At 31.3% G+C, this 15,941-nt stretch overlaps 1 protein-coding gene across 2 annotated transcripts in view; it reads right to left on the bottom strand.

The window, feature by feature from the left end:
- The window catches only part of LOC124372310 (nuclear distribution protein nudE-like 1-A), a gene marked incomplete at its 5' end in the record, with an annotated part of 49,015 nt that overhangs the window by 13,982 nt on the left and 19,092 nt on the right, over positions 1-15,941 (bottom strand). For both annotated transcript variants that reach the window (XM_046830689.1, XM_046830690.1), the window contains 1 exon segment: positions 3,397-3,497. In XM_046830689.1, the coding sequence (XP_046686645.1) occupies positions 3,397-3,497 (101 nt within the window).

Here is a 15,941-nt window from a genome sequence, read left to right as displayed (position 1 = left end):
AATCCGTCCACTCTTTTCCTTGCATGCCAAATTTTTGTTATATCCTACTTATGACATGACATAAATATTAACATGTTTAATTTTGTTAACTGAATTTATTAATGCTAACTAGACATTTATTGGCAAAACAATGCCACAACAATAAAATGTAACTAGTATAAGTACAACTGTGATTTTGTATTTTATAAGTACTGGATTTTTAAAATTATTAGAATTTGTGAAATTACTTAAATGATTTACAAACGTAGAATATAAAATGTCGTTTGTATTTTTATATTTGACGAGTAAAATTGTGTTAGGAGGAACAGAAAGTGTACTACTTGGAACAAGATAACAGCAGCAGGTTGAGTAAAAACCCTCTATCAGCTCTCTTCAACCAATTGATAAAACTTTTCAAACAGCCACTAAGGATCTGTAATATTATAATTTGATGTGTTTCTATATTATTGGTGGTAAATGGTAGGGGATGATAACACACACAAATTACACCTCAATTGTAGATTTTGATACAACAAAGTTGGAATTAGCAAGAAAACCAATTTTCAACCACCATGTCCTAAATGGCATCTGTTTTCTTTCTGTAGGAGAGAAATAACCTAAAACTTGTTGAAATATTACGATGCACAGTATCACAGTATATATTCACACATCTGTTTAGTATAATATTCACACTTATGTTTAATACAATAATATTCACACATCCCTACAAGGCCTCCTTAAAATAGAGTTGTTGCCTATTCATCTATTAGTCCATTTATGTGATGACTATTGATAGAGTCATAGACAGTTTAAACATGTTATGCAGGTCCCTATTAGTCCAAAGAAGAACTCTATTGATTTGGGGTCCAAAAGTCAAAGTTAGATTCTAACAATTTTACTCTGGTCTAATAACATGAAGGCTACGAGAAAATCACAAAATAAATAAAGTTGTAAATAAACAGAGTACAATCATGTAACATTTTGCCATGCGCCATAGTAACAAGTGTGATGAAATTACTTTCATTGGTTGATAGAACTTACGTCACATTCTGTCAGGACTCAATATTCTGTTGTATTGGTATTATTATTGATCCACTTGTTATAAAATAATTGTTTGGTATTTTCAAATATTACACTTTCTTACAACTATTAATATTGTATTTTATTAAGAGGCATGTTTTCTTAAATAATTGCAGTTTTGATATATAACAAACATCAAGTAAACTTTTTGTAACAATTGCACATTTTTGTCTACTTTTCTACATAAAAAAGCCACCAATATTAATCCACATACACCAGGTGCTAAATTGTTACTACCAAAATGCTGTGATGAGATATTGAGTTCTTCTTGCCGCATGTAGACAGACATTGTCATACAGCAAATCAAATTTCTCAGCAACAAATCGATAAAACTCTTTAAATTTTTAAAAACTTGAGGAAATTCCCTTGATAACATAAATATTGTTAAATGTCTATTCATTTTCACTTTATCATCCACTTTCTACACCAAATTGTCTATAATCATTGAGGATTTTCCACTCCGTTTCTTATCAAGAAAATTCTTTCGGCCATTTTTTAAAGCTCTTACTCATTTGAATGCTATTACATCAGTCATAATGTTTTGTCCATACTTCACAGTTCTGATGGTGAATTTTAACTGCTTTTGCGCCTTTAGCACCAACCAACAAATAACAGCACATACTTCACAGTAAACAAGATCTCAATTTTTTTTTCTCAATTGACGGGGGCATTTGAAATATGGCTATTTGGAAAATATTTAAAATATGTGGTATATTTTATATAAAACCAAGCGATTTTTGTTGCACTTGCATCTGTGGCTTACAGAAGACGGTAGAAGCGCTAAGGTAAGCACAGGAATTTCAAAACTGTACTTACTAAAAAAACACACCTCGTATTATAGAATAATATTTAACAACTTTTATTTCAACATGACTTTACTTTACTATTCCATGGTAAAACCTATTAGCAGATGCCATATTATCCCAAAACACATTTTTCAACAATAATCAAAAATGATTTTGGATGAAAATATTTACTTGCTTGAATTAGTTAAACACTAATAGTAATATGCTTAATAAATCAAACACATATAACCCCTAATAATATTACAAAAATAGTCCCACAAACATTAGTTGACTGATAAATGTATATTTGAGTAAAATATTACTAATGCTTGCCCTAGCAATATAAGCAACTTAATGGCTATGTCTATGTGAAGCGTTACTTAACCGCTTCCCAGACTAATGTCTTTGGCCGATTAGGTCATATATAGCTTTAGTCTCTTTTGAAAAATGGAGCCATTAAAATGGTTACCATGCATAAATTTGCTCAAACATTAATGGAAGGGGACATATGAAATCCAAACCTTACGTTTTACCTTTCAACAACCTCGCCTATACAATTTTAGAAGCAATGACCTTGGCAGAGCCATGATATAAGTGAAAATAGGTATGTGAATGTCTTCTTTTACGTTTTCATTAAGTACAGATCTAAATTTTAAATATTTTACATTTATGAATGATTCATTTTTTGTTCTTAATTATATTGTATTAATAACCCTGGGAATTCCGTTTTATTTTACATGCATAACAACAACAAAATGTAACCAAAAAATATCAAGTCAGTAGATCGGTTTTTAAAGTTACCAATGGGATAAACATTTGCCATATCGTAAATGTATATAAATTTATGGAAAACAGTGCCAGTGCATATTTAAAGTCTTCATATTTACATTGTGCTTCGAATTCCATATCTGTATTTAATTTTATCTAGCCTACTCCGGCTCCTTATTAGGCCGGATATGACAGATTTTATTGTGTAATTTTTACTATGAATTTTTTTTTATGAATAAGAGTGAGTTACCATGCACAATAAGAAACTCTATAAGAAAAATTTAGAGTTGTTTCCAACCTCCAAGTTATCTCTTGCATAATCAAACAGATACCATTTATTTTTATGGTGGAACTGCTACTGTCTTATCTATATGTTCTAATATTGTGTGTGCTACCTGAGAGGCCTTTTTTTAATATTTGTGTTAGCCCCTTCCCCCTTCATTTCAAATAATTTTAAAACTATAAAAAGTTACTTCAAATTATTTTATTAAAAAACTCATAATGGGTATTTGAAAATGGTCATCTATTTACTAATTCAGAGGGTGAGAAAGGACTTTCACATTAAAGCGTTCCATAACTATGACTACTAGTGATTTCAACTTACTAGGCTGCGTTTAACTTTGTAACAAAAGCAATTCTCAGCCATCTAACTACGCATGCTGTAATAATTATATCCTAAATACAATTCTACAAAGGTTATTAAAAATACAGAATTCCAAAGTGAGGAAATAATGCCAACACAAAAAAAAGTAAAATAGTTTTGAAAATGACCAGACTCACTTACCCCAACTTTTCTCAACAGGTCTCCTACAATGTCCATCGTCGAAGCTCTACCCAAGGCTGTCAGTCGGATACTTGGGTTGGGAATTTGACTTGGGTTGGTGCCTAGAACATGGAATATATCAATAACTTTGGTATATGGACAAAACTTACACTACTTGTGAGTATGAAAAAAAACTATTTTGTTTACACTCACATTTAAAATAACTAATTTTTAATGTAAACTTCATTCCAGTTGCACTTTTTTAATGAAATACAAGTTCGATAAGAATTTTATTCCAAATATTAATTTTGTATTAAACAAATGGTTTATGGAGGTATCTGGTAAATATATCAGAAAGGTCAAATAAACTGTCACATTATTTTCAGAAGTGTTTATTATGCCATTATAAAGGATATGCCTATGACTTACCTGTTATTCAATAGGAAATCATTTCTGATTTACCAGACACCTCCATGAACCATTTGGTTAATGTAAACCAGTGAAAATGTCTATTTGGAGGTTGTAATTTTAAAATAGTTTTGGAATATGTCAAAAGTTATGTTATCATCAATCATCTCCACAAACACTCATAATTTTCCAATATAATTTATAGATCATTTTAGTATTATTTTAAAAGTTCTGAAATTACAAAGATTGAAGGTTATTATACATGATATTTCAATACATGATATTTTTCACAACTATTAACAAAATAGCTCTATTAAGTTTTAACTAATTAATGTGGAGAGTTTAAAAATGTATGAAAGTTTTGGAATGTGCTGAATAGGATATTAGGAATAATATGTAGGATAATTTTGTCTCAAATAAAATAACATCAAGGACAAAAACCTACCAATGGGTTCAAAAGCACATCCAATATTATTTATTATTTTCTTTTAGTAAAAGGGAGTTTATAAAATATGGAAAAGGGAAGTGCAAGTTGCCAATCCATAAAATGACAAAATTTCTTAGATTAACTGTTGCAACTTGGATTTCTCTGATAAAAAATTAATATTTTTAATGAGATTCTTAATAAACTTGTATTTAATTAAGAAAGTCACATTGGAAAACCTTCATCAAAATGGTTTTACCCAATTTCTTCCAGTTCAGAATTTGGTCATCCTATATGTGCCTTTTTTCTGTTATCTTATTAAAATTAGACTTATTCAACCTCCTCATAATTTGTGCTGGGTAATCATTATGATTGTGTTGTGCTGTCCCTTCATGCCTGAGATTATTTGATACTTAACATCTAAACCACCTCACCCATGTTAAGATGGATGACCCCACTTTTGCGTCCAACTTCCATGTCCATTTTATTGTGTTTCCAAAGAGCTGTTTCACAACTCAAAGCCTGACAGCTGTAAGATGATACACATTGACCTCTAATAGTGTTTATTTGAACTACTAAAACTCCAAAGTAATGCTTTTTGTTTACTACTACACTCAACATTCAACTAAGGAACTATTACGAAAGTACATAGTGCAAGATTTTAGAAACAGAATGTTATTGTTTTCTAGTTTTTCAAGTGCATTTTTTAAATTGCAAGTTTCAGTTCTCTTGTACCAGTTTGTATCTCTCTGTTCTCTATGCTCATGCTTAATATCTTACTAAAACTGAATTGAAACAATGTTGCCTCAATTTCACCTAGACAGCTCCTAGAAAAGAAACTCAAGATACTAAAAAGGCCTCTGAATAAAGAACAACCTTCGACTGGAGCCACAACACTTAGAATATTACAGAGATATTTTCCTTCAGTTGTGCCAATATAGAACAAAAGTTCATTATAGACAGTGTCATGAGAGCAAAATCACAACGTGAGAACCAAAACATCACGTGAAACACTACAAGTTGTAAAGCCCACGCTGACTGTGGATTGGTTCTGTGCATAGCACTCTGCTTCAAATACTGTCATGGTTCCAAAAACTACTGAAACAGTGAAGCATGTTGTAAATAAAGATGTGTGTAATAAAGACATTTTCATCAATGGATAAAATCAGGGATGGGTAAAAGAATTAAGTTTAGTTTTATTTAGCTCTTTCGTAATTTAATTTATTTTCAGATGGTGACTTGTGAGATTCACTTTTATTGTATTATAATTTTATAGCACCTTTATTATCATTTTAGCCAAGCCCTGTGCTGTATATGATGATAAGTATCTATCTAGAGTTACTGTGATGATGATGCACCTTGAAAGTGCCTCACATTATTGGAGGAGTTTTGAATGATTTTAAGCCATCATTTAAAATTGCAGTAGATATTTTAACAATATTTTCTAAAGAAAACAATAACCTCTATACTTTGATTCTATTAGGTGAAGCAGTCTGTCAGACTCCTATATATTAGCTATTGACATTATTTACATAAATTTTCTCAGAATTAAATTCTCTACAATCTTTGTTCATGTATTTATGTATTTGTTAGCTATTTAATGAAATTATAGCACCTAAAACATAAAAATCATGCTTTAAAATAATTTTTTATTTTTAAGCAATTATTTTACAAACTAAGGGATTTTGGAACGTAGTTTACTTAATTTTTCAGGTCAAAATTCACATGAAACGTTCACATGTCTGTCTTAATTACCATTCTAATGTTTTCAGTTTGGTTTTATTTAATCCTTGGAGTGGGTGTCTGGAAGAACTCTTTCACTAGCCTTATCTCGTTAACGAAGCATTTCCAGACATATGTCTATATGAACTTTTGGCCTCTTTTAGGTCTATAATCACCTATTAAAATGTTTTCCTTTCCTCAGACGACCCTATATATATTTCCTTGATCGGGCAAACAAGGCTAAATCAACTATGGCAAAAAATACAAAGACTGGAATAAAGTACAATGGCCATAAATATAAACTTTTTTATATATTTCTTTGATTGGGGAAACAAGGAGAAATCAACTATGGTGTTGGAAATATAATTCACTTGAACCAGAAGTGCTCATACACGTGCAAAACTTACAAAATTGTGTGTGAAGCCTTGGGTAAATGCTAGTAGTTACATAAACATGCCAAATAAAATATTTTAAAATTTCTTTTTGAAAACTTGACAGGACCTCTCTGACACATTCAGGGAGGCAGTTGTACATCACCAGGCTAAAATATAAGAAAAGTTTTCTCCCAATCTCTTTCATTTCACATCTCCCAATCATAGTATGAACAGTCAGTCGTACCATAGAAGCTGTTCTGGAGATATGGTCCAGTTGCGGTCACTCACAAAGTCTCACACTTTGTTTCCTCTTGGACAGAGTAGTGTCCTCTTTGGTCTTGATGCCCTTCATTGAGACTTTTTCAAGATGTTGTTATCATATTTAAGATAGCAGTAGAGAACATACTGATAGAACCAATAACTGTGATCTCTTAGAAGGTCCTTCAGAAACTGATTGCGGTGGTGTTAACACAGCTGACCTCTAAGTAACCATGGATGTACCAGTTGAACTTTTGGATCAGGAACAGGTTGTGAATCTCTTCCATATTCCAACATGGTTTAAAGGGCAATCCAGGAAAAAAAAAACAAAAAAAAAACAGCATTTACAAGTAGTAGCTTGTGAGTAATAACACTGGAGGTTCACATAATTAAGTACTTTATAATTGTACAGTATTTTTAAAGTTGTTACTGATTAAAATACAGTAAAAAGGAAAATAATCAAAACTTTATACAATAAACATATTTAATTTAAAGATTTTTAATTGAAATGTTTTAAATTTTATAGCCATTACATTGTATATCCATTTTTCTTTCTCTTATGCAACAACATCAATGACTTTTTCATTCATTAATTTGATATTTTATTAAACATATATTTCTAAATTGCAAGCATTTCTAAGGCTGTTAGTAAACTGATTCATACTTTATCTTAAAAATGTGTTATTCACTTAAAAATCAATAACCTTCTTTCCGCCTCTGCAGTCATCGCTGGGATTGTTACAAAATGAAAAAAGCTTACAGCTTTCTATTGTTTTTAAGAACAAACTACAAAAGACTCACCGCACTATGTATGTCTCTGAAATCAGTTCTATATATGAATTCACCTTAAGTAGTAAGACAATTTTTCTAGAAATGAGTACTCTCTGAAATTAGTTTTAAATATGAATTCTACCTAAGTCTTAAGCTTAGGTTAAACCTTTGATTAACTTGTCAGGAAATTTCTCCAAATATTTTAAGAGTTTTTCTGTCTCAAAAAGAGATACAACTGAGGAAGACATTGCGTGGAAATATGAGGTTTACTTGCAATTTTATAATGTCACACACTCTCTTGTCCATATGAGTCCTCTTTTTATTAATAACCTTGATAAAATAGCAAACAATAGTTTTTTTTCACAACAGTGTATGTTACCTGTACTGATTAAATAAAATATCCACCCGAGACATTGACTGTGAACAGATGCCAGACTATAACATTTCTCATCTCTAAACAGAGGAGTTAGGGCCACCGGCTATATAATTGCAAGTTCTTCTACAACAAACTGTGTACTTACAGTTACAGATAATTTCCGTTATCAAAAAAAAAAAAATCACATCATAATATAATATTTGCAATATATCTAGCTGAGAATGTTTTAGTGTTTAGTATTCAGCACAAGACTCCTTGCTATCTTTGAAATAGTTCAGAGTAAAATCAATACTGGTGAGCTTATTCTGTGACCATTGGACCCATCGTCCGATTTAATTGCCACTTCTCATTGGTGGAGACATCATGTGATCCCGTCCGTCTGACGGGTGGTCCCGATTTGGTCCTCTGAATTAGGATCTCTATTTTATTGCAATTATTAAAAACAATTTATTAGTTAACAAGTAAATTATATATTTTTATATACAATGTGAAGTTATTTATCTGTATATAAAAATAAATAATAAAATAAATGCATAGACAAAATGTACTATTCCCGCACAGATCAAGTAGCCTATAATAAAAACTGCCTGATTTTGAGAACTAAGACTGACTACAGCCGTGAGCTGCTTCAGAAGCAGTTACGGGGAGTGGTCTGTATTGGGCCCTATGAAGAAATGTTTCCTTCCCTCCCCTCACCTCACCCATATATAAGGAGCTGTGATCTGATAAGCTCTGTCTCGTTTTACTTGATGCGTACTACACTGTCACTTAAGGCATCTTTTTTTTATTTCCTGAAACATGAAATAATTTACTGCGAATTCAGTACTCTACCTGTAACAACTGATTATTTAATTTTATAGAGGGTCCACAAGCTCTTGTGCTCCTATCAATACCGACATAGACAGTAATAACTGAAGAGATAAAGCAACTCCATTACAGTAATGAGTAGTGTGACAGATTAGGAAAATATATTAGCGACAAAAGAAAATGCCCTGTACACAACTAGATTGAATATGAGTGGAATTTGTTCTATTGTCATCTTTTACATAATTCGTTATCAAAGTCCAGTAAGACCTTGGACTGGACTTTAAGAGACTATTTAATTCTTAAGGTTGAAACCTAGTTGAGGGAGTCTCCAGTTTATGGGAGCTCCTGATGGCTGAGATCTCCCAAAAGCAAAAGTTTAATGAATCTGGAAAGTTTAATATTGAGGGAATTTTTAGATGCCAAGAGCTTCCAAAAGTTTGAAACTTAGAGAGGCAGAAACCTTCCAGAAGCTGTACTCTTTCAACAGTAACTCCATTGTATGACACAAAGTTTTCAAGGTTATGTTAAACCAATGAGACTGATACAAATTTGATGTCTCTTTAATAGATTCTATAAAACAAACTTCCAATTTAAGTTGGAATTTTTTACTCTGTTTTCAAATGAAACACACCAGAACTGCGTCATCAGACACTTGTTTGATGGTGTTATTGCTTTTGTCTGATCAATACCTTTAAAATAAGATATCACTCAATGGGTCATCATATTTAAAATTAATTGAGATAACACCTACCCTTACTTTTGGAAACTTAAAAATACATAAAAAACGCCACCTCAATATCTTGTTAAAGATGTTAGTGAAAATAGTATACCCTCATCCAACGCAACAGTTTTAACTGGAAGCATTGCATCCAGTCTTTCACGGCCCCTCCACTAAATTATTAACAAAGAAATCCATATGTAGAACAAAACACAAAATCTCAGAGTAAAATTCAAAGATATCTTTGTACTTCCCACAGCAGACAACTGACAACAAAGCTAGGGTCCTTATAACAGCACTTAGGTAGAGATTACTTGTCACATATCTGTCAGATATTCATTGTATCAAGGGACAGCTCTAAAGTCATCAGATGATAAATGAGAGGGTATATCTGAGGCCCAGTTGCTGGACTGCTGACTTTGTGCATGTCTATAGATGTTGGACATTTTTTATTATATTAAGAATATGTCCAAATGCTGATTAATGAAACTAGATGTTCCTTTATACCAATTACTTTTTCTACATGCCATGATATGTTAAAAGATTCTATAATACCTGATTAGGTGCGTTACTTTTTAAAACAAATTCCTTAATTGACTTCATATAGAGGTGATTTTTACTAATCAAAACCTAGTTTGATCTTAGAGGTAAGTCTTGATGTAACTCGAGTACACCAATCCACCAAGAACTACACTAATAAGAAGGAGTTCGACATAACATTAATTAATTTACATTACATTAATTTTTCTCGTACAATTGCACATTTTTCATCACCTTTGAATACAATGATGAGATTGCATAATTCTTTGCCTGGGGAGGTTGATATATTTTTACATAATATTAATCAATACAAAAGACTTTGTCAGAGGGATATAAACTGAGCTAGACTATCTAATACCTTACATATACACATTTAACAATAATATACTATACTACCAATATTTTTATTAAGATGTTTATACTTTTAATTATACACACACATGTGTGTGTGTTCTTTTTGTTATGGCTTATCTTGACTTTGTTAATATTTATGATTATTTATTATTGTTGTTATTTTGTTTATAATTTTATTATAGTTACGTTGTTATATCTATATATATATATATATATATATATATATATATATATATATATGTATCTGTTATTTATCCTTAGGCTTAATTATCTATTTAATGGAAACTATTTTGGTGGAACACTGGACTGGACTGGATTATATTTGAATGTGTGGATATTATTGCATGTCATCTTGATTGAAACATGCACAATGTAATTGGGTGTGTAACCTGTATTGTTGCATGTAAATAAAATAAATAACCCTAGAAGTAACAAGGCTGTTTTCACAGTGGCACACCACTTCTCACGTACATAAAAGATACATTTTAAAAATTGATAAAAGTACAGTTTATATACACTTAAGATGTCACTTTACATACCAACTTTTTCATAATAGGCTAAGCTTTTATGTCATAACACAATATTTTTCTTTCATAAGAATTATATTGTGTAAAACCTAAATTTACATGATAACCAAACTAAAACTTTAGAATGAGTCCTATAATAAATGTTTTTATCAAATATCGTTAAATACAAAAAATTCCTCAAAATGGTTATCAATACTGAAATGTGAAAACATTGGAAAATATAAATAATTACACCAAAATATAAAAAAATTAAAATTAGCAGAATTTGCTTGTGGTAAAAGTAAAGGCTGTTCGAACACTAGTTTTTTCGTCATTTGTCAAAATGTGTGCTGTGCTGCAATTAAAATCCGCCAAAAGGAAGGTAACGTGATGCCATTCTATTCTTCACAGCTATGTAATAAATACTGAGCAGCACCAATTCATAGAGACATTAGTGTTGTGTAGGGAGCAGACTGTCTATGTCACTGAAAAATTTGTTGAGAAAATCAAGATAAAAATTCGTGGCAAAATAGTGACAAACAAATTAGGCTACCGAAAGTTTTATATACAAGTCCCAAACACTCCTTGAGAAGAACACAAAACAAAATGATTGACTTCGACTTTGGACTCTTTTATACACTATAATCAAGAAGTAATATAATTTCCGAACAGAATAGTACCTAGAGATGAAACTTGGATCAAGTAAGCATGTATCCTGAGACTAAAAAAACAAAAGGTGTGGGATCATTACGCAAATTAACAAAAGTCCAGCATGTTTTTTTCTGGTAAAAAATCGTAGCAACAATGTTTTAAGATTCTAAAGGAGTACTGATGATGGAATTAATGGAACGTGGTACCTACGTGGTTACATACACTTCAACACCAAAAGATCTACAATGGGCGATTAAAAAACAAACGTTATGGTCTGCTAACATCTGGTGTCATTTTTCGGTACAACAATAGTTCCTACACTGCTCAGAAAACCAATACACCTTTTGGGATAGTTAACTTTAAGGAATCCATCTGTTATTGGATGTATATAATATAACCTTCTATCCACTTGTTTATTTTATTTAAAGAAAGAACATAAATAATTTCCACATAACCCTTGTACTAATAATTATAACCATAATATATTTCGTTTTGACGAGAAATAATTTTTCTTCTAAACGTTATTATTTTACTTCAGGAATACCAACTTTTTCTACAGAATCAATTATCTAACTACTAAAAATGGTTGGTTGGCAAAATAATTATGAATATAAAAAATGTGTGTGCGAACAAATAAAAACGTATAGTAAAATATATAACAGGAAGATGAGTATACATGTCAGATTGTTGGCCAAAGCTATTCGGAGAAACTTTCACATTTTAGGTGGAATAGAGCTGGAACTATTTCACCACCCTGTGCAAAACAAATGTTTTCCAACCACAAATATTTGTAAAATGAAATTTAACGACTAAAGGCTTTAATCTGTAATCAATCTACAAACATCATACTATGATTCCTTAACATGTGGACTGTTGTATTCACTCAGTTTTGACAAACACATGTTCTTGGTTTAACCCTCTCCCAGACATTTGTCAAAAATCACACATCAGAGAGCCAGGCACTAAAGTCCAATCATACAGAATTGCCATGATCTTATTTATTATACTTTTCTGCTTTTTGTTGCCTCACACAGTGGTACTCTGAACTTCTAATAAAATCATCTACTTACAGTAATGTTGTCCTTGCTTACTCATATTTTCTGCCTTATGCTGCTACAGGATTAATACATTAAACGTTTAATACATCACTCCATTGATAGTGTGGCTGTCATTTGTTATTCCACTTCATTCTGACTTGAGTTACTCGCTCACATATTAATTGAAATTATTTGCAGCTCGCTATAGCTCTACTCACATATACTAAAGACATTATTTGCATAGTTTTACCATTAGTTTGCTCGTTAAGTACTTTGAAGATGACAGCACAATATTTATGTAAAAATAAAAATTCTTATTTCATTTACTTAACTATTGTAAAATGAGCAATTTTTATAATACAAACAAATTACTCAGAACGTAAGCTTTCCAACATGTTTAACATATAATAGTTTTGTTTAAATAAAGTTGTTAAAATTTTAAAAAATGTGGATAAGTAACAATCCTGTAACAGAGTTGAATTAATTAATCTCAGTAGCATTACAAATACACTGTGGCAATTTTCCTGACAGGGGTTCATTATTAAGGTTCTTGATGATCTTAAGTATATCATATGAATATTGAAATTGATATATATTAAGCAATGTACAAAATAACTGCAAAGTTATTGCCACTGCAATTTCATAAGTCTCAAAAACTACCAATAATTCAGATTGTAGCACCAAATTAATTTGCATTTTGTGAAAATGACATCTACATAACTAAAAGGGTCAGTTCTTTCTGAACATGTGGTTTTGGTACATATAAAAACTTGATTTTACAAGTATTAAAAAGTCATTATCAAATCAAAAATCAAATCAAACTTGATTGCATTTAATAAATCTCCTAATAGAAGTACCACAGTTTCATACTCTCAAAAAAAGAAAAGATGAACGTCATCTTGATTTCAATCATACCTAGATGATGCAATCAATGAGGCACCTGATGAGGCACAAAAACTAGTGATTGTGACAGACTACAATATTAACAATCACAGTGTTGATGTCGTCGATAGACTTAAGGCAGAATATTTTGTGTCAAGAATAAGTAATCTATGGTCTCTTACAGAGTTCTGTAGACTGTTAAATGTATTAGGGTCGTTCAGAAAGTAAGTTGCAGAGGCAACTTATTGCTGAATGGGTAGAGGTAGCGGCACAATCTAAATGGCCCTGTGTAATGTATTCACTATGCATATGGCAGTCTCATAGTGAATGTCACTATTGTATGCTGTTCTATGTGCTACAAACTGGTGTTCAAAATATCCGCCATAATCAAATCTCCCGCCAACTATGAAGTATATAGACATTCGATTATTTTCTTTAGATTACTTTTGGTAAACAAAATGCAATGGATAGAAATTCATCTTGAATTAATTGTATACTGCACTTTAACCCATTGGCCACTCAATATTCCTGCACCTCATCTCCTAATACAAATCCAATTAAATATGCAAAAAATACAAGGGTTTATCAAAACTCTCACAAAAAGTTTAATTTTATTGCTATTTGCTTGACTAAGCTATTGTTTTTTTAGCTAATGAAAAAGGCTATAACATAATGTAATTTGTACACATGTGAAGTACATAATATTTTTCATATTTCCAGAATATTTTTATAAATTTGATTGTTATTTTTTGTAAATTTGAAAGCGAAAATTTGTTTAGTACAACATAGTTATAATGTATGATATTTGGTGCAGTTTTATAGAAAATTTAATTCTGTATGTTAAAAAATTCCTTTTCATTCATTTATCTTTGTTTTTTTTTCTCAATTTTAAGTAGATTTTTATAAAAATGCAACATTTGTGTTCTTTTTACACAAATACAAGTAACTCGCAAAAATTCAGTTTTATTATAATTAGGTTGACTGAGCTAATGCATTTTAGCTAATGAAACAGGCTAGAATTTAATCTCATTTTTGAGAAAACAGATCAAACTCATTAGAAGGTATTACCATGTTTGTAAAGTTCAAACTACACAACCATAATTACAAAACAGAAAGTACATACCAGTTACTGTTTGTTTACTCAAACCATAGAGTATACTGTTGAAACAACATTGTCAGACATCCAAAAATAAAATACAAAATTTTACAAATTAAGACACTGACTGATCGTTTTACCGAAATATAACATTAACAACAATTCAATTACGTAACTGATTATAAAAGTGTAAAAATATAGTATCATACCTTGAACTCACATTTTTTCAGGGGTTAATACTTTATACGTAAGTACATGTACCTGTGTTTAATTGTAATACATAAACTTTATTATTTGAGCCCATAATGACATTTAAAAATATATTTAATAACATTAGTTTTCATCATGGTACCGTCTCATGATGGGTATTTTGGTACCACGTCAGCCATCACCGTCAGTACCGTGATAAGTGGTTAGTGGGTTAAAATGGTTCCTGTTGTTCCGTAAAGAACAAACCAATATTCACGACACACAAAGTGGTGGACCACCTATGGTTACTTATGATAAACTCAAAACAAAGAGAATGGGATCAGCTCTAAAGTTTCTTCATCCTGTACCATGAAGAAGGTTACTATCTTTTTAAATCATATAGTCACTGGTAATGAAACATGGGTTCCTTATAGGTCAAACAAATAAGACAATCAATGGGGTGGGGTCACACCTTGTTGTCATACAAACTGCCACAAATGATTACATGCATAAACGGCAGAATTTTATTCAATCGTATTGAAAAGCTTGTACCTAGATAAGTTCTAAAATATAAATGTTGAATACAAGGGCTATCCAAAAAGTGGATTACGTTTCACTCTATAGCCACTAGGGGCAAGACTATCATGGCCATTTTGACGTAAGGGCATTTCTCCATTCAATGGCTATCCAGCCATGCTAGTGAAAGGTTACTGTTGCTCCTTGTTATTTTACAATAGTAGTTTAAAATGTGTGACACAATTGAAAATCCCACAAGTTGTGAAGTGCACTGGTAATACGGTTTTGTTGGTGTTAAGCACAATAAACCAATTAAGATTTATTACCAACTCTGTGAAGTTTATGAGAACGATGTGATTACTAAAGTTTTCAATGGTGCATTAGGTTTAAAAATGGCCAAACTAATGTGAATTATGACAAACGAAATGGACGGCCAAGCAATGTGACCTATGAAATCGTCTCTAAAGTAGATGAAAAGATTAAAGAAGACTGCCAATTCACAATAACAGAACTCTCACTTAGTTTTCCTTACATTTCAAGATGACTGCTACACAAAATTGTTACACAGAAGTTAGGTTACCATAAATTTTGTGCAAGATGGGTAGGTACTGAAAATCTTAACAGATACCTATAAAAATCAGTGTATGGCTGTTTTATTGCCTTTTTTAACATATATGAAAAAGAAGGTGACTCGCTGCTCGATCGAATCATTACAGGAGTAAAACACGTGAATTACGAAACCAAATTACAGTTTGTAGATTAGGGACACATCCGCTCCCCCAAAAACCAAGGAAATGCATGCAATTATTGTCAGCATGGAAGATTATGACAACTGCTTTTTGGGATAGGAAAGGAGTTTTTCTTGTTTATGTTTTAGAACATGGCACAATCATAAATTCTGAAAAGTATTGCTTAACGTTGCAAAAGTTAAGAAAGC

Source organism: Homalodisca vitripennis, unplaced genomic scaffold, assembly GCF_021130785.1.
Source record: "Homalodisca vitripennis isolate AUS2020 unplaced genomic scaffold, UT_GWSS_2.1 ScUCBcl_2810;HRSCAF=7915, whole genome shotgun sequence".
Taxonomy (NCBI): Eukaryota; Metazoa; Arthropoda; class Insecta; order Hemiptera; family Cicadellidae; genus Homalodisca; species Homalodisca vitripennis.
The sequence above is the reverse complement of the archived record's forward strand: the minus strand, read 5'-3'. Positions and strand labels throughout refer to the sequence as shown.